The 19,954-nt window shown below is 38.2% G+C and overlaps 1 protein-coding gene across 1 annotated transcript in view; it reads left to right on the top strand.

Moving 5' to 3' along the window:
* The window catches only part of LOC121314015 (collagen alpha-1(IX) chain-like), a 37,715-nt gene that overhangs the window by 14,124 nt on the left and 3,637 nt on the right, over window positions 1–19,954 (top strand). The window contains exons 2-23 of the mRNA XM_041246777.1: window positions 848–933; window positions 3,889–3,972; window positions 4,529–4,658; window positions 6,712–7,108; window positions 7,530–7,610; window positions 8,396–8,416; window positions 9,555–9,656; window positions 10,421–10,456; window positions 12,472–12,543; window positions 12,951–12,995; window positions 13,522–13,557; window positions 13,837–13,860; window positions 14,469–14,522; window positions 16,151–16,204; window positions 16,541–16,582; window positions 16,749–16,805; window positions 17,415–17,468; window positions 17,657–17,710; window positions 18,006–18,059; window positions 18,185–18,238; window positions 18,682–18,735; window positions 19,190–19,243. Of these exons, the coding sequence (XP_041102711.1) occupies window positions 848–933; window positions 3,889–3,972; window positions 4,529–4,658; window positions 6,712–7,108; window positions 7,530–7,610; window positions 8,396–8,416; window positions 9,555–9,656; window positions 10,421–10,456; window positions 12,472–12,543; window positions 12,951–12,995; window positions 13,522–13,557; window positions 13,837–13,860; window positions 14,469–14,522; window positions 16,151–16,204; window positions 16,541–16,582; window positions 16,749–16,805; window positions 17,415–17,468; window positions 17,657–17,710; window positions 18,006–18,059; window positions 18,185–18,238; window positions 18,682–18,735; window positions 19,190–19,243 (1,645 nt within the window). The remainder of the gene's footprint in view (window positions 1–847; window positions 934–3,888; window positions 3,973–4,528; window positions 4,659–6,711; window positions 7,109–7,529; window positions 7,611–8,395; window positions 8,417–9,554; window positions 9,657–10,420; window positions 10,457–12,471; window positions 12,544–12,950; window positions 12,996–13,521; window positions 13,558–13,836; window positions 13,861–14,468; window positions 14,523–16,150; window positions 16,205–16,540; window positions 16,583–16,748; window positions 16,806–17,414; window positions 17,469–17,656; window positions 17,711–18,005; window positions 18,060–18,184; window positions 18,239–18,681; window positions 18,736–19,189; window positions 19,244–19,954) is intronic.

The raw sequence follows: 19,954 nt of genomic DNA, 5'->3' as shown, positions 1-19,954 counted from the left end.
GTAGCAGGCAGACACACACACACCCCATGGTTTATAGTTCATATTGGTCCTGGCAGTCCTGTGGGCAGCACATGATCTACTGGTGCTGTTCCTTTTCAATTAGTCAGCATGGCTTGTGCTCTCCCCCTCTGTATTACATCATTCAATTCTCTTATGATTTCAGCCAAAGTCAATTTCCAGATGACAAAAAACAATGAGATAAGTCATCCAGGTGAAACAGCAACAATCTTTTCATAAATTCACAAGAATAGAATATGTACGACCGTTCATGACAAAAGCAACCTGATTTATTGATTTATTGATTGATTTATTTATTTATTCATGTATTTTCCATAGTGAATTATTTTAGCCAGATACATTCAGGAATGATTCGTAATGTAATGTAATCTCATATGCCAAAAAGCGAGGCACATTGTCCTCTACAGGTCTGTTCACCTGTTTGAAAAACCTGCTTTCATTTTTAAACCATGTTTGGTATTAATGGTGTTTTGTCCTCTCCTATTTTGCTATCTCCGGTTGCATACAAACTTTCCCAAGTTTATAAATTCAACGGATTAACTTGGAAGTAAATAACAACTAATGACACACTCAATATCAATCAATAAGTGATCCGGGGTCAGTTCCTAGGACTACCCGTGCATGCTGAGGGTTTAAAACGAGTGTTTGTTTTACACTAATCCAGAGTTTATGAATGGGTGTTCAGGATATTAGAAATAATAATACCATATTCTGTTTGATAAATGTTTTAAATAAAGGCAGCCATTTACAACATTCCCCATTGCCCATTAAGTTGACACTCAGATAATTGATATTTGTTTCTTTCCTTTGCTTTTTTCTTTCCAATTAGAAGTAAATCTCGGCCCCACTGGAGGCACATGGTCACTTGGGCCTGTGTAGCTCTGCTGTCAGTACTGTGGACCCCTGCATCGTGTCGTAAGTGTCACATTTATTATTAAGCTCTTTAATGTACTCAGTATTTGTGAAAATGAAAATATTATGTGACATCATAACCCGTGAGAACCCAGAGATGACTTATTTTCAAAGTGCACTGCAGCCCATATGTTATAAACATGAAGTTTATGATACAAATACGCTGCTGTTCAAGATCTATCAGTACTACTCAGAATAGACAGTAGCTTTCTGGGTTCATACTCTCTGCCGTCTCTTTTTGTAATGTAGAAATAACAACAACATGTTGAATTCAGAACAGTATTATATTTAATTCACAGAAACCCGAGATGGAATTGTTTTCCTGTAACTCATTGAAGCGGCTCATCTATAATTTTTTAGAACACATGGATGCCCTTGTGATGCCAATATTAAAGAAGGCGAGGTTCAGCAGTATAGTTACGAATATAGAGATACGAATGTACCAGCTTTACATCTTTTTTTTTTGTCACATACTCTCATTTTGTTGATTATTAATGAACATTTCTATACTGTGGGTGTTGTCAAGTGATTGAAAACTAGACATGTTGTGTTTGAATTGAAAGTGATGGTCTCGAGGAGTGGAATGGGTCAAAGTTCAAGTTTATTTTCCTATAGAGCAGTCTTTCTCAACCCTGGTCCTGGACGTTATTTTAAACAATTGGTGATTTCAAGTTAACTACAATTGTAAAAAAACATGAATTCTCCAACATTTTATAAGCTAGAATTTAAAAAGTCTAATTAAGCTAATTATTAGTTCAATTAAGGGTTCAATTAAGTAATTGAGAGCTCAGCTGGAACAAAAACCAGCAGGGCGGGGGGGGGGGTGGGTTATTAGTAGTTATTAGTCTGTTTTAATGTGTCTAATTTATTTTACCTTTGGTAAACCTCAGGACAATACTATCCAAACAAATCCCAAGTGTTCTTCAATTGGTAATGCAATGTCCGTGCAATGCTATGAATCGTTAACAGACTATGGTAGGACCCTAAAAACACTGTCGGCCCATTGCAGTTACATCATTACCACTGTGTACTATTTGTTCCAAATCTGTTTTTATTCAACTGCAGATATTGCTTTGAGTCTCATTATGGTTTTGCAAAGATTACACCTTTATAATTGTAACCCAATGGTATTTTCCACACACTTCTGCAAGGAATATGATTCTATCCTACCATATGAATATGTAAAACTTAGTTGTTCTCAGGGGTGTATACTGTTTAATAACACCGTGTAACAGGTTTTTTTTTTTTTTTTTTTGTTCCTGGGTAGTCAGTGTTATTTACTAATTGCTTATGCCTCAAAAGTGTAGAAAATGGCTATTATTCCCCACAAACTTTGCTTTTGTGACCAGGACAGTGATATTTCAAAATATCACTATTTCCAATGGGAAAACGGGCAAATGTGTGTCTTTTCGTTCACATAAAGTCAGAAAAAAACAACATATGAATCCAAATTAACATGTACTTATACTAAAGTAATACAGAAAATGACTAGAAAAGATTTAGAAGTGAGTAGTTTTTCGAGATTTACGATTATACTGTATTTACAGAGCAGAATTGTTTATATGCTCCAAGGAAATGATAGTACCAAAAAGATCTCTGCTTGTCCTAGATAAAATCCAACTCGGAGATGCACTGAAAGGGGGTTTCATTTTTAATGCAAAACAGTGGCTTTTTATTTTGGTGACAATGTATTGACAGATATGGGTCAATCTGCAGCGAAGAGCTAGTTAAAATAGCCTACATGTACAAATAAAGATAGGAGGCTACAATGTGCACCTTTTAATTATTCTTTTTTAAACTCCACATCTTTTAGCGTACTGTAATTCAGTTGAAATATACAATATTGCATAAAAGACAGTGGTCGTCATACAAGGGTCTAGTTTAGCCTGGCTGATGTACATGCCATCTTCCTTTAGATCACTAAAAAAGATACACTGTAAGACATGCACGCACTGCTAACCATAGTGCAGACATGCACGCACTGCTAACCATAGTGCAGACATGCATGTACTGCTAACCGTAGAGCAGACATACACGCACTGCTAACCGTAGAGCAGACATGCACGCACTGCTAACCATAGTGCAGACATGCACGCACTGCTAACCATAGTGCAGACATGCACGCACTGCTAACCATAGTGCAGACATGCACGCACTGCTAACCATAGTGCAGACATGCACGCACTGCTAACCATAGAGCAGACATGCACGCACTGCTAACCATAGTGCAGACATGCACGCACTGCTAACCATAGTGCAGACATGCACACACTGCTAACCATAGTGCAGACATGCACACACTGCTAACCATAGTGCAGACATGCACGCACTGCTAACCATAGTGCAGACATGCACGCACTGCTAACCATAGTGCAGACATGCACACACTGCTAACCATAGTGCAGACATGCACACACTGCTAACCATAGTGCAGACATGCACACACTGCTAACCATAGTGCAGACATGCACGCACTGCTAACCATAGTGCAGACATGCACACACTGCTAACCATAGTGCAGACATGCACGCACTGCTAACCATAGTGCAGACATGCACACACTGCTAACCATAGTGCAGACATGCACACACTGCTAACCATAGTGCAGACATGCACACACTGCTAACCATAGTGCAGACATGCACACACTGCTAACCATAGTGCAGACATGCACACACTGCTAACCATAGTGCAGACATGCACACACTGCTAACCATAGTGCAGACATGCACACACTGCTAACCATAGTGCAGACATGCACACACTGCTAACCATAGAGCAGACATGCACACACTGCTAACCATAGTGCAGACATGCACGCACTTCTAACCATAGTGCAGACATGCACGCACTGCTAACCATAGTGCAGACATGCACGCACTGCTAACCGTACTGTGTGTGTGTGTATATATATTATATATAGCTGTTTTAAATGCCCTTGAATGTTCTCCTTTTCAGAAATCGACCTTGAATACAACCACAACAGTTTAGATGACAGCCCTCTCTGCCCAAATATAAGAGTTGGACAAGATGACCTACCAGGTAAAAATTTGTAATATTTAATTTGTTACATGTTAATCATACTTATACTTATGTTCATTCATCATTCCAAACAAAAGTTTATTTATAGCATGTATATATGTATATATGCAATGTATATATGTATTACAAATAGTCTTCAAAAGGGTTACTCTGCTTTCAGAACAAAAAACAATACAATCGTCAAATTATGGCGATTCCTTTTTGTTTTACGTAAAACACATTCAATAGTACCTTAGATAACACATACATTTATAGTGCTCAATGCATTTTAGTGTAAATCATTGCACTGAAATAACACTAATGTGTTTTGGATATGCTACACATTACATGATGCAAAAATATTAATTATGTAAAAATATAAAATTATTATTTGCTACAAAATCTGCAAATGTGATTTATAACATTGTTCAATTCTGCAAATATGATTTTTACCCTGTATATGCAAACCCCAGCAGATGCACATGATCACTGTAGGTTACAGAATGTATACAGTATAGAAATAAGGCGGGGGGGGGTAAGTGAATTGGATATCACAGCACTATCGTTTCTGTTGAAGGCTTTGACCTGATAAGCCAATTCCAGCTGGACGTTGTACCGTTCAAGGGAGTGAGAAAGGTGGAAGGCTCGACAGCATTGCAAGTGGCTTACAGACTCGATAAAGATGCTGGCTTTCAAATTCCTACGAGGTAAACCATTTCAGTAAACTTGCAGGTGCCACCTCACACTGGTAACAGCTTATTAGCAGCACACATACAAGTGCAATCTGTTTGTGTTCCCTTTGCGTCTGCAGAACAGGAGCAGGGGAGTCCCTTTACTGTCATGTTTCAAAGCCAGCCCTTCTGCAATCGGCATGTTGGACGCTGGACTAGGGCAGTGTACTGTGGCTCGTCGTCTTGGGTGCTCACAGCTAGCAATTTCAAACCTGGCGAGACCGTATAACCAGACACACACTGTCAATGACAGGGCACAAACTGGGAGACCAAGAGTCATAACACCTGTCCAAGATCGACAGATAATTTTGCAGTCTTCGTGATTTCAATTGTTAATCAGCACAATAAAAAGTCACTGGACCTGCTCTAAAACAGTTTGACATTTTTCGATCCTGTTTGGTGAATTTTATCCAAATATAAGTATAACTTATCATATACTGTACTAAAGCTCAAGGTGCTTACACCTTGAATTTGTTTTTATTTTGGTAGATGTTCGTTCAGACAGTACCTTGGAAACATTGTTAAAAAGATGCAGTTCCCTTTTCAAGTCATAATGCAGGGTTCCAGCAAGCTGCCTTTGGTTATTTTATTAGGCTACAGGAAACTCCTTTTTTATTACTTTGCCTTGATCCTTTTACAAGAAGGTAAAAGCTGGTTGCAACTTGCATCTATAAACTTACCACCTATAGAGGCTGCTAGTTAACAAACAGCGAGTGGTAGACTCGAGGGAAATGCACAACATCAGTGTTATTTTATTAAACACATTCGATGGATGTTTTATAGCTGACTGTTATAAAAAAAAAAAAAATCTGGATTTACTCCAGGAATACAGTAATTTGGGAAAATATATGATTTCCAGACATACTATCCACCAATCATAAGGGTCTTTTTGGTTGTTTTTGTTAAATACCTCACCCACTAATTAGGTCGTATTCCGTCTGCCACCAAAGTGTTTTCAACATCTCATATCTCATAAAGCATTTGAGATTCTGCCTTCATATTTTCAATGCAATATAAACTCCTTGGCTTTCATATAGTGATAATGTAACTTTGTGGTTTCTGGATGACAAACCAAACACTTTCAAGTATTGTTTCTGTATTCAGTACGATTTTCTAGGTCATTTTAAATTAGTGGTTTATATTGGGAAGGCTGTTTTATTCCTCTTTTGCTAAATGTCCTTTGAATTTGAAAGATCGGCTCAAGCCCATTGTCTTCATATTTGATATACAGCTGTATTCTGTGATTCTGTCATTCAAGTCTGAGTGTGGATGTTGTTCAGTAAAAATGAACTGTCGCAATGTCACATCTTTCTAACCTCTGGTGTTGAGAGTAGTGTGTTCACATCAGGTACACAGCTGTGTTAAAAAATTCTCATTGATGGTGGTTATTCCAGCTGTCCAATGAAAATGATCCTTTTTGTGGACACTTTTGTTATAATCTAAGGCTATATTTCAGAAACCATTCAAAATTCAGAATTCACGTAAAATGAATACTATTTCACAGGAAAAGCGTGCCTTTGAATCTGCCTTCTGATATAAATATTATTTGCTCTGATGTAGCTTTTCCAATTCCAAACAGTAAACACCACATGCTTTGAAATGCAGCTGTATTCTATAATTTGCACAGTCAAGCTTAATTATGGAAATCATCCAGTACAAATGAACTAATATGCAGCTATAATGGAGTTATGGCACATGCAGATTGCCTGTATTATATCTAATGACATCGGGCCCACTTCCAAACCACTGAAAACAAAAGACAAAAGAGTAGGTAATGATAACCTCTAGTAGAGTCTGAACGTCTTTGCTCTTTAGAAATGTAAGTTGCTTGAGTAAAACATCAATCATGTGTTATTCAATCTGAATCGCTACAACTCCACATTTGCTCCATTTCTTAGCTGAAGATTTATTATTTTCCAGCTAAAGATTTGAACCTAAACAAATATATTCACAGTCAAAAAAACAAAACACAAAACAAAAACAAAAAAAACCCCTCTAGATATATGAAATAACCATTGCATCCCTTCAGGATAATCTACCCGCATGGTTTGCCTGAGGAGTATTCCTTTGTGACCACGTTCCGCATGGTGAAGAACACCATCCATAAAGTATGGAACGTATGGCAGCTGGTGGACCAGGACGGCTACAAGCAGGTGGGGCTGCGGCTCAATGGAGACCAGCAGGGGGTCGAGTTCTTCCTGGTGGGCATGGATGGCAATCTGCAAGTGGTCACCTTCCCAGGGGTATCCCGACTTTTCAACACAGAGTGGCACAAAGTGCTGGTGGGAGTGGAGCGCGATCAGGTGACCCTCTACCTGGACTGCCAGCCTATTGGATCCAAGCCCATTAAGACCAAAGGTACGGTCAATACTGAGGGGGAGACTCTCATCGGAAGGCTGGATGCAGATCCTGATACCTCTGTAGTGGTAAGTGTCTATACATGGGAAAAAGGGTTAATTGAGTTCTGAGGCAATATCAAATTAACAGTGTGGCTTGGAGAAACAGACACGAGAAGACAGCACAGCAAAGCCAAATGACTGACTCGGTTGAAATCCTGCTCAGAGCGGAAACGTCTTTTAAATTATAATTTTTTTAATTAAACTCAGGCATGGCACTTGTCATATAATAGCTATAACTAGAGGATGCATTGAGTGTAGTCAGAGACATGAGTCTCTCTCACTAGTATAAAACCCTCCAGTCTGCCTTGGAGTTTTATTTTCCACTCTGTAGTTAGTGCTTATAATATATATATATATATATATGAGCTGCCCATATGAAAGAAAGAGGGTTAGCAGCAGTGGGTTTGGGATTCCTCTTGAGCTCATCCAATAATTCCTTTACTTTCAGTTTGAACTGCAGTGGATGCTGATACACTGCGACCCCCATAGGGCCCAGAGAGAATCATGCTCTGAGTTACCCATGCAAGAGGTAAGACCAATCAAAGTCCATTCCCTTTGTAGGCGATGTTTGAACTTCTTGTGAACAATAAGGCACAGTCCAGAAAGGGGCGGGGATTGGAACAATAAGCTCCACCACATTGGTGGAACGCATTTAATGTACTGCATAATAAGACATGTATCTCGTTCTTGGATAATGACGTCTGCCAAATAAACTAATAATAACAATAAAGTTGACAGGCCTTAACCACCTAACACCAGTAGGAAAAAGGGCCCCTCAGCAGTATTATTTCATTTATTTTAAGTGTTTATCTCTCTATCTGAGTACAGCAACAAACAAAAAATCCAAAACATATAGAACATGGAAACTTTAGTGCTGTATTGTTTTGTGTTAAATCCCTGCCATAATGAAAGAACGCGATGGTCTGATATGCGAGATACATGTATGGCTTTGGGAGTGCTTCCATAGTTTACTAGTGGGTTTTGGTTGAATTCCCTTGCTCATGTAAGAGTTCCATTATAGTCACCAGAGAACCAGATGGGGGCATTTCCCAATGGAAATTAATACTCAAAGGCTTTAATCAGGATGAGTATCAGCCTTTTGCATAATAACCCATGTTCTGCTTCCTCTGCTTTTGATTGACAGCCTTTCCATAATTCTTTATTATGGAAGCTTAATAAATCTCAACTCTTGCAACTATAAATAGCTACCATCTGAAAAGGAAATATTTTTTGTTGAATCAGTTTCTGAGTGAAGGGGTTACATTTTCGCTAACGCGCCTTTTTTATTGTTGTTCTTTTCCCTGCTTTCTTCAGAGAATTATTCCCAATGCTGAGGTATTTATTTATTTATTTTTTATTTTTTTGACTTAATTGTTTTTGCTTTCTAGTATATGGTTTTTATGCATATGGTTTTGCTTGCTGTTTTTGTGGCTGGGGATTATCTGCATGTTAACTCATTGCTGTGACATGTGGACAGACAGCTCGAGGCAAAGCCTAGCATGACACCCTTATATCAGTCAGGTAATGAGTATATCACTGATTTTTAAAATCAACAGGTCTTTGATTTAGCTTGTATTGTACAACAGTTTGGTGAGCTCGTATATGAAATACAAACTAGTACAAAAATTCAGCAGAAAGGCCTGTAGAGTAAGACAGATGTCAAGCCAACTACTATCTTTTCCAAATACTGTCAGTCTAATTCCACACAGCACTGGAATTAAACTAACTTCATGCTTTTAGAATACTTGCACAAGGCCCAATGCATACTGTCTTTTCTTTTTTCTGAATGGTAAGCACGTAGGTTATTTTTACACAAACAAGTTTATCATTATTATTAACATGTTTCTTAGTTGTAATTGATGAATGGCTTATCAAGAATCAATTGAAGTACTCTATACACCTATTTAGATTAGACCTGTGAAACCAGCTGTACTACCCACCAAAATGAACTACACTTTGGAATTGTGGCCATACTGCTAATGACAGAAAAGTTATGTTCTTTCACAGCAATCCTATTCCTTTCAGTAGTGTATACATGACATCAATGAATTCTATTTTAATGTGTTTTACTTTTACAACCATTTAGTCAAATCATATTGTTCCTATTAGAAATACATGCATAATTCAAGAAGTGTTAGAAATCTCTTTATGCCACTCCTGTGAGAAATAAAAGTACTTCTGGAAGGGTATGCTATCACACTCATTCAAACACTAGACCAGAAGAGGCCATATTCATTGCAGACCAAACTCTTATGAAATTAACTGTCAGCTCACTGTATTATTAACCTAAGCTTTTAATTAAGGTCAGGAAAAAAAAAACTCTTCATCAGGCCAAAAGCGTAAGTGTGGTAACTGTATATATTACCCAACCACAGTTTTCTGAACATGATGCCCCACCAAAACCAAATATTATAATTTACAGCTCGAGGTCTCTTTTTGGATTGTTAGCATGGTGTTTATCTTTCCCATGTAGCCTGACCCCAGAGGTCCAAGGCCTGTCCCAGGTCCCCCAGGTCCCCCGGGCCCTCAGGGGCCCCCTGGAGACCCTGGAGAAGATGGGATGGATGGGAAGAATGTAAGTATGTCTGTGGTGTGGTAAGCTATGCATTATTATATAGCAATAATCAACTGTTAGGATTGAAATATATGCTACTGACCTTTTTCTACACAGTATTATACAATACCGAGTTGAGTGCACTGAGCATTCTGATAAATTCTGATAAAGCAGATAAAGCATCTGTGTGCATTGCAATAATTCATTTCAGCTCAACTAATACTGGCTGGCTTTTTGTGGAACTACTGTTCCAAGGAAATGCAGAAACAGCATTATGTAAGAAAACGACATTGTGCAGCCATGCATCTAAAACAGTCAACTTTCATTCATAGAATGTCATTCATAATTTCTGGCAAGTCAGCAGAAATGTCAGCAGGGAAGTGGGTTTACAAGTTACCAGAACACTTCCAAGCTTTTGAATATGTGTCTAGACTTCATATTGCGTCTGCATTTTCCCAATGCGTCAGACTGCTTATGCAAGCACAGTTTAGTGAACCTATACTTTCTAAAGGTTCTTGGAGGCAGAATTTGGGCTGTTTGCCAGCACTTTATTTGAAGGTTATCCTTCTCCCATCCTCAGTAACCTTGTTTCTAAGTAACATCAGGAATTACTCTAGTAGCATTTCATAGTTTATAGTTTTCAGCAGAATCTGGAAAACTTTGATCCCTTGCTTACAAAGTTTCTTTTCATTGTGACAAACTAAATCAAGTAAACATATTAAAGCTGGCATTTTATTATTTTTTATTTTTTATGTAGCGATATATTAATCGCATGTGTTTCACAGGGTGTCCCTGGCCTTCCTGGAACACCTGGTCTACCTGTAAGTATCACTAGTTATACACTGTACAGGTAAACTTAAGGGCGGTGTTATGCATTTTAAAAGTTTAACTATGAATAGAGGCAAACTGATTTTAATCTAATAATCCTTTCATCTAACTTCAAACACTGTAGGTTGCATTTATTAGAAATGTAGTTTAAAAAACATGTTTTATTAATGAGATCTATAATAACATGAATGAAACCTCACAATCAAAGCTAAAACATAGTTTCTATGCACACACTCACTGAGCTGGTTGTTGCTAAATGACAAGCCGCTTTGTGACTGATCTTTTTGTAAATCTTCGAGATATGTTTACAGGAACCTTGACACCCCAAACGGAATGTTCTTTTTCTTCAAATATTGATATCATCATACTGTTATCATACTATAGCTTTCTAGATTTTGGAAATGCATGTTCTAAGAGTGAAACGCCTGGAAGGGGTGGTCCAGTGTCAGTTTGGTATGATTGACATTGTTCCATGGGGCAAAATGCATCAGAGTGAAGGGACAAACTGAAGAATCATCATCGTACTGAGACTGAAATACACTTCCTTATCTCCTGTATCCTGCTTCAAGTCTCATGTAAAGAAATGCTTATCGTACAACTACAGAACAAATAATGCAAGAGCCAAAAAAAAAGAAGTATGCCGACCAGGAAAAGAGCACAGAGCCAGATCGGTGCTGCCCCAAGATTGACAAAAATACATTCTCACGAGTTTCACAACAGACTCTCAAAACAGGTTAATCTGTTTATGGTGTACATTTGTATTGATATAAATCCAATATATATATATTCAAGATATGCAAATCTCCATACTGTCCATACTAAAGCAGCAAACCAAACTCCTTGTAGCTCAATCAATAAAGCTTTACATTAAAGTGCTAATTGTGAATCCCACTGCTGAAATCTACTTTAATATGAAGGTACTTCTTATAATCTATTTGAAATGTACTTCTCTTATAGTATTATAATAGTTATACCCTCTCTTTGCACATTGAATTGATTTGGAGTTAAGAATCGAACATTTTACCAGACATATTTTGTTTTAACTTGAAATTCACATTACAGTAAAACTATTGATTCTGAGGATTGCATTGCTGGGGAAAGGTAACAGCATGAAACACATAGAAATAGTACATTATAAACACATATAAATAGTACATTGTAATCACATATAAACTTAAATGGAATTAGTAGAAGCGGATACATTTATCAAACAATTGCCTTTAACCATCCTTGGAACTAGAAACATAAGCAAGGATTACAAGTAGAACGAACCAGTTACACCTGTTGCAAACCCGAGTGGCCACGATCAAGTTGGTGAAATTAGAATATTTCTGTAACAGCATTCTAACATCTTACAAGGTTGTTGTAAACACCATTCAATGCACATTTAGTGCATAGTAGGTTCTTATAATGAGTAACACCTGGGATATTAGCATAACTCCTCCCACTTGCAAAGGACTGAGAAGTTTGTTATAAACCCATTTTATAATAGAAAAAAGGACAGAGTCAAGTCAGTTTCTTTTAGGAATAGTAACACTACAATCATAGCATGCTTCTTCTATTTTTGTAAAACACATTGATATACCATTATAATTCCATTGTATTAACCTGGAGAACTGGTACACATATTGCCCAGTGATCCTTATATGGTCGCTTACTGGTAACATAGATCAACGTGTGAAATCTTATGGACATTTTCTTATGTATATGTGGCCTCTGGCTTTATCGACTTGGGAGAGTCAATATTACCTTGTAACACGCCGCAGCAATGCCATTGTCCCTGGAGTCTAAACCAATGAAAATAAACACTAAAATGTGTTTATAATCTGTTCCATAAAATGTACTTTTAATTCATAAACATTTGCTGTTGGTTGTATTCTACCAATGTGTGCTGCCATTGCTCCTTCGATCAGAATAATTGCATTGTCATTGCAGTGCTGACCTTCTGCTCAGGGGTTAATGGCAGAACGATAAGTGCTGCTTCAATGTTACATATTCTTCAACTCAGGGTCTGAAAGGAGATAGAGGAGAGGTTGGACTCCCTGGACTGAGAGGACTGCCTGGTCTTCCTGGAGTTCATGTAAGTGTCTGACTGTGAATTGCACCTTTCCTACTCACTATCCCAAGAGTCATGACCCCATAGCAAAGCCCAGCATTTCATATGTTCTCATCAGCCGTTCATGTAATTTAGTTTGTGTTACATTGTTTAGCATATTCTTAACAATAGGAGTTCTTTACTCTCGCAGTATCCCTGCACCAAGTTTAAAAGCTGTAGCTGTAGCCTAGCACAAAAGTGCAGCTTTCTTTCTTTGTGAATGGAATTAAAAACTGCTTTTATGATTGATAAGATGTGTATCTTCACTTGAATATATTTCCCCTGATGTTAATAGAACAATTACATCAAATTAAGTTGTATGCCACATTATTGTCTAACACTATATCTTTAAATTAATGTGTTTAATTTTTCTTTATTTATTTAATTATTAGGGAATGCAAGGGTTCTTGGGCCCTAGAGGTCCTGTCGGAGAACGGGTACGTTTATTTCCTTTTCAATGCAAGTCTCTCAGTCTGAGGCGCTTCATATCAGGGGGGCCTTGTAATCGTTTCTCACTTTAATATGCAGCCAGAGTGTTTGGTCCTACATACTGTGCATCCACCAGAAGAGAGTGAATTTCAGCTGCATTTCTATTCCATAATTTCAAAAACTTGATAAAGCATTGCTTGTAGGGTCACAAAAATGTCCAGAACATTGGAAGGCAGAAGTCAACCAAACGTAAATATAAAGAGTTCTGGAAATTCTTTTTTTTGTTTCTTTTTACATTAAACATAACTATAGTCTAAGACAGTCAATGTCTATATGAAGAACCTGCACAGATATCTAGGTAGTTAGATAGTTACTGTAGGTAGCATTGAGTTCCATTTTAAAGGCTACATTGGAACGAGTGTAGACTCCAGTGCTGGTGAAATACCCAAATAACTCATCGCATCTGCATTGCACACGCTTGTTCCAGGGTTTTTAACATCAAGGGTTCATTATGTTTTTCTCCATTGACCCCAGGGATTACCTGGCTCTCCTGGTCCCCCTGGCCCTCCTGTAAGTATTGAACTGTTAAAAGGGTGTACTTCCATTACAAGTATTTATAACATGTTGTATACAGCATGGCCATACAGTATGTCAAACATGTTTGTCAATTCAGAAGCTTTATCTTCTATGGAAATGGTTGATTTGAATGCAATGCATATGGTTAAAATGATCAAAATAGAGGCTATCTATAACCATCTGTTGTAAAAGGCTTGGACATATTTGTCTCAAAGAGAATGCACAGAGGATGTTTGCTAAAGGTACACATTTGCTTTCTGTTTGTTTTTGTAGGGACCTGAATCAGTGGGACCTGCAGTAAGTGTGGATCTCTTATTTTATTTTATTGTCTACTGTTGAAATTTACTGGACCTATGACACTCGATTCAGGGAAATACAAAGGCTGAAATAACCTAAAGCTTGTTTAGAAGTACTTTATGTATTTACTATATTCTGTTTGGAAAACTTCAAGTTATAAGTCATGCATTCACCATAAAATATTTAACTCATGTTTACCCCAACTGACATTTCTGAAAATACTGCTACTACTAACCCTAACCCTAACCCTAACCCTAACCCCACTGACATCTCTGAAAATACTACTACTGTATACCCTCAATGAGATACACCAGCTAGGAGAGAAAGCACCTCAAAAGCTGTAGCTTCTGTAGGACTATATGCTGCTTGCTCAATGGGGCCAAAATACTGCAAAACACACAGATGTAGTCAAAAGAGAGAATCATACACAACATATCTCATTTAGATGCATGCTGACGTTGCATTCACTTTAGGCATTTAAAAACCTCACTGTTTGGCATTAGTCAAATACAGTCTTTACATTATATTTAAAACAATGCTGACTTTAAGTAGCAATAGCCCTGACTGAATGGAAAGAGGAATCAGCCTGGCTTTCATTGGGTTTTCAGGGACCTCCTGGGAAACCTGGTGAAGTTGGGGATCCTGGCAATCTTGGACCTGAGGTAAGAAAGTAGGAAGAATAACTGAGGGTTGAATGTTACTAAATATCTTCTATGTGCATTCTATCTACTATGTAACCTTAGTTTTTCTTTTTTTATGTATTTCATCTAAATATACTAAATTAATTTCCTATGAAATGTACACTTTAAAATCTGGAAATCCACATGGCATGTTTGGCAGGACAGAGTGGCTGTCCACATTGGTTTCCTTGACAAAGAGGTCTTATTGTGCCTGGGTCACTTTGAGCACATCTTTGACTGTTTGCCCTCTATCAGTGTCCATGATGTCATTGGTGTCCAATGTGAGAGGATCAGCACTATCATCTTTGAAAGGGTTCCCCATTTAATTGAAGACAGTGGCCAGAGCTATAACCTCCTTTGCACAGGATACCTGTAGACTTGGTGTCCTCAGATTCTTGGATAAACCTCTCTGGTCCTGCAATCACCCAATGCCTAAGTGCTATTGGATTCTCAGTCAGCCCTACTGCGCCTCTATCTGCTTTCACTAGGACATTGATTTGCTCATGTGCCTGGTCCAGTGCAATTGCAAAGAATGGATGCTTTGTCTTGTGTGCCACACACCCCCCCTAAGCAAAACTGCTCATAGATTGCCGGGTGTCTGGCTGATGAAGATAAATCACAATAAAGTTGATTCAATAGAAGACCCTTGAATAACTTTATAATTTAGATGGAAAACAGGGACACACTACTGTTGAATAATTTTAATGCTAACAGTAATTTGAAAGCAGATGACTAATTTTATCTTTTGAATAATATAAACATGTTATTTAATAATATTTTATTAATTATAGAATTCATGGTACTGGTATTTTATTAATTCAAAATATGTTTTATTAATTTTTAAGAGAGAGAATGCTCTCTTAATAATTGAGAGAGAATGTTCACACAAGGGTATATATACGAGAGAGAATGCTCACACAAGGGTATATATAGAGAGAGAATGCTCACACGAGGGTATATATGCGAGAGAGAATGTTCACACGAGGGTATATATACGAGAGAGAATGCTCACACAAGGGTATATATACGAGAGAGAATGCTCACACAAGGGTATATATACGAGAGAGAATGTTCACACAAGGGTATATATACAAGAGAGAATGCTCACACAAGGGTATATATACGAGAGAGAATGCTCACACAAGGGTATATATACGAGAGAGAATGCTCACACAAGGGTATATATAGAGAGAGAATGCTCACACGAGGGTATATATGCGAGAGAGAATGTTCACACGAGGGTATATATACGAGAGAGAATGCTCACACGAGGGTATATATACGAGAGAGAATGCTCACACAAGGGTATATATACGAGAGAGAATGTTCACACAAGGGTATATATACAAGAGAGAATGCTCACACAAGGGTATATATACGAGAGAGAATGCTCACACAAGGGTATATATACGAGAGAGAATGCTCACACAAGGGTATATATACGAGATATATATATATATTAGTTCATATACAAGGGTATATATACGAGAGAGAATGCTCACACAAGGGTATATATACGAGAGAGAATGCTCACACAAGGTATAAACAGGGAATAATAAGTAATAAACTCTTTTTCAATATTGACCATCATTGTTGTTCATTATTAACAGGGACCGATGGGACCAAAAGGCAATGCTGGTCCCCCAGGTCCACCCGGGCCTGCGGTAAGTCATTTCTCAAATAAGCATTATTATATATCAAGCAGTGCTGTTCAACACAGCGAATATTGTATTCTGAATAGTGGGTTAACATTTTCAGTTGCAGGCCAATTCATCAATATTAATGATCAATTAGTAATTGTTTGGAAACTATTGTGTAATTATATCATTAAATTATTAAATCATTAAAATGTGGTTGGTAGTAGTAATTACACGGTTGCTAAGGATATGTGTTTATGTGTGCGTATGCCCAGTAAATATATGAAAGTCCAAATCCTACCTTGGTGCTGCTTACAATAAATGAAAAACATCAATGCCCGTGTTTGTTATTTCTTATTTTAGGGACCCCCTGGAGTTTTCACAGGAGATGGGAGTGGAGATTTTGTAAGTCATTATAAACTAACCTAAAAAGTGTTTATTTATTTATATATGAATTTATTTATATGTATTCCTTAACCACAAAAAAAGCTTTAATATATTTAATATATTATTTTATTTAATCACCGAACTATGTAAAACAATGCTTGTTTTTGCTTCTTCCTGACAAAAGTGTCCAACAGCTTGTCCTGCTGGTCCTCAAGGCAATCCTGGAGCAGCAGGCCTGAAGGTAACTAATAATATAATTATTTTATGAACCTTTGATCATAAAGGTTTATATTTCTAAGAGACTGCCCCTAAAGCTCTAGAGCTTTCTGTAGTATACATGTCTATGGGCTTACCTCATATACTGTAAGATGGTAGAACCGTAACATTCCCAGATCTCCAACATGTTGACTAAGCTGTCAATAACAGAAACACTGGCCCCGAGTGGCACATCCAGTAAAGGCAATCCGCGTAGAGTGCAGGTCGTCGTTTCGAGTCCAGGCTAATCCACTGCTGTCAGTGGACCGGAGCTCCCAGAGGGCAGCCCAGAATTGGCCGAGTGCCACCCAGGGGAGTGAGGGCTTAGGTCGGCCAGGGTGTCCTCGGCTCATCGCGCATCAGCGACCCCTGTACACTTGCCGGGTGCCTGCGGGCCTGCCTGTAAGCTGCACAGAGCTGCGTGGTCCTCCGACACTGTAGCTCTGTGGTGGCTGCATGGCGGGCCTGCAGAGTGAAAAAGAAGTGAGAACTTTGGAGTAAACCAGCCCTGATCATTGTGTATTCATCTACTGTATAATGCAAAGCTCATGCTAATGTTTAATGCGTAACAACCAACTGGTGTTTTTCTTATTAGGGCCACAAAGGTCAGATGGGCGAACCAGGGGAGCCAGGAAAGGATGGCCAAAAGGTACAAGATTTTACTTTCTTCTTGATCTCATCTACTTACAGCTTACTTTGTGAAAAGTTTAAGAACATGGTTGTTAAAGCACCAGTATCTTCACTGGAAAAGAAATGCTTATAATTACAGAATATTGTGACATGTAAGGAACATATCTGCATGACTCCTTTGTCATTTCTTCTGCTTCTTAACCTCAGGGAGATTCTGGGTTACCTGGTCCACAGGGCCTGACTGGTGCTAGTGGGAGTGAGGTATGGATATATATCAAATTAACCTTACATTATACATGTTTATATATGACATGAGTAATCAAAATCTGTCAGCTACAATTATGGAACAAACACTCCTAATAAAAAGTCCAAGCTCCTGAATTTTTTTTTTTTTACTAGAAGTGATTCTAAGATTCCTCGCTAATTCAGTTTATAGTGCCACACCAACATGCCATGCATAGAACAAAGACCTTCAACAAATTTAGATTCTGTCTGTGAGTGCAAGGTCACACATAATGAGTTATTCAAACTAATTTGTGGTGATTGTATTGCTCAGGGAGCTAGAGGGTTGAGAGGATTTCCTGGTAATGCTGGAGACAAAGGAGACAGGGTAAGTCGGCCAAACAAGGAAGTCATCCACAATAAATTGGTTTTATGTTACATATTTCTTTCTTTCTTTTAGAAGAAATATAAGCATTGTTGTGCTGTGTGTTTTAATATTATGCATTTACCCAGGGTCCTCCAGGCTTTAATGGGATTCCAGGCCCTACTGGACCATCAGGCCCGGTTGTAAGTATTGTCAAGTGAATGATATGCTGTTCTCATTGCAGTTTAGCCGTGTATACTAAGCTTTATCAGCAATCATGACGATAACTCAAAACCACTGTGCATTTCAGATATACAGTCGACACACTAGTTCCTCTTTGGTGTAGCTAAAACATATTCTAGAACCATGTCAAAGTATCTTCAGACTAACTTGCCCACCTAGAATTTACAAGACAGATGTATGGTACAATAAAATGTTGTTACAAAGGCCTAACTAAATGACTTTAGTCTACATATCTGGACATTGGCTGATTCAGTCTGATGAACTATGATAAATCCATAGTTGTCTCTGTGAAAACAAAGACCTTCAGTAACTTTTTTTCAGTCATAAAATAACAGTAAGGCACTGATAAAATGTTGTTGGTCGGCTGCTGAAATGGGAGGTAATGTGAATGTGACATTTCTAGGGACAACAAGGACCAAGAGGAACCCAGGGTTTAGAAGGCCCCAAAGGAGATGAAGTAAGTGATTCTCTTTTCATTCCATGCTGTTTAGACTGCTTACAGATAGTAATTTACACCAAGTGATTCTCTGATCATTCCGTGCTGTTTAGACTGCTCACAGATAGTAATTTACACCAAGTGATTCTCTGATCATTCCATGCTGCTGTTTAGACTGCTCACAGATAGTAATTTACACCAAGTGATTCTCTGATCATTCCATGCTGTTTAGACTGCTCACAGATAGTAATTTACACCAAGTGATTCTCTGATCATTCCATGCTGTTTAGACTGCTCACAGATAGTAATTTACACTAAGTGATTCTCTGATCATTCCATGCTGTTTAGACTGCTCACAGATAGTAATTTACACTAAGTGATTCTCTGATCATTCCATGCTGTTTAGACTGCTCACAGATAGTAATTTACACACTGGAGATAGCATGGCTGACATTGTGTAAACTTTCATTGGTAGGGTCCAGCGGGTCGCAATGGAGAAGATGGTGCTCCAGGGCGCAAGGGGGAAGTTGTAAGTAATGGGGTTGTTTATAAAATGTTTAGCACATACAGAGCCTCCCTTAAGCAATTGTGAACAATATTCAGGTATGTAAAGTCTACCTGGTTTTAATAAAAATGGTCCCACAGATGAAGAGTGTGGTTGCCACTGTTGATTCTCTACATCAGTCGTTGTCTTTAACACTAGAACTGCCATGGCAGTCATTTTGATGGTTTTCACTTTGAAAATGTAAATTATTCTGCATGTGTGAAAGATATGCGATTGTCCATTCTTGACTTTTTCTAAATACATGTATAAAATACCATGATCATGTCTGAACGGTAGGATCATAAAAAAAAAAAAAGTTATCATCCCCTTGTGACAGGGTGCTCCTGTCACTTGTGTGGGTAACTGCTTATATGCAAGACAGAGTGACATGGAAGTCGGAGTTGAAAGGCCACTCAGGCACGCAGGATTTATTAATGCAGAAGAACAGAAAATAAACAAATGGGTCATGTGCCACTACCAATGACGTTAGTGCACAGAGGACACCTGCAGCAAGCTGTACAAAAGGCAAAATAAACACAGTACAAAAATTATAAATTAAAGGTGCCACACAGGGTGAGCGCTAGCCTTATTAAATGAGGCGTCCCGCTCCGGAACCGGCTACACCACATAACCCTCTCTGTACATTACTTGGGATAAATATCCCCTAACAAACATACTTATGAGTCAGTATTCATA

Source organism: Polyodon spathula, chromosome 4, assembly GCF_017654505.1.
Source record: "Polyodon spathula isolate WHYD16114869_AA chromosome 4, ASM1765450v1, whole genome shotgun sequence".
Classification (NCBI taxonomy): Eukaryota; Metazoa; Chordata; class Actinopteri; order Acipenseriformes; family Polyodontidae; genus Polyodon; species Polyodon spathula.
The sequence above is the reverse complement of the archived record's forward strand: the minus strand, read 5'-3'. Positions and strand labels throughout refer to the sequence as shown.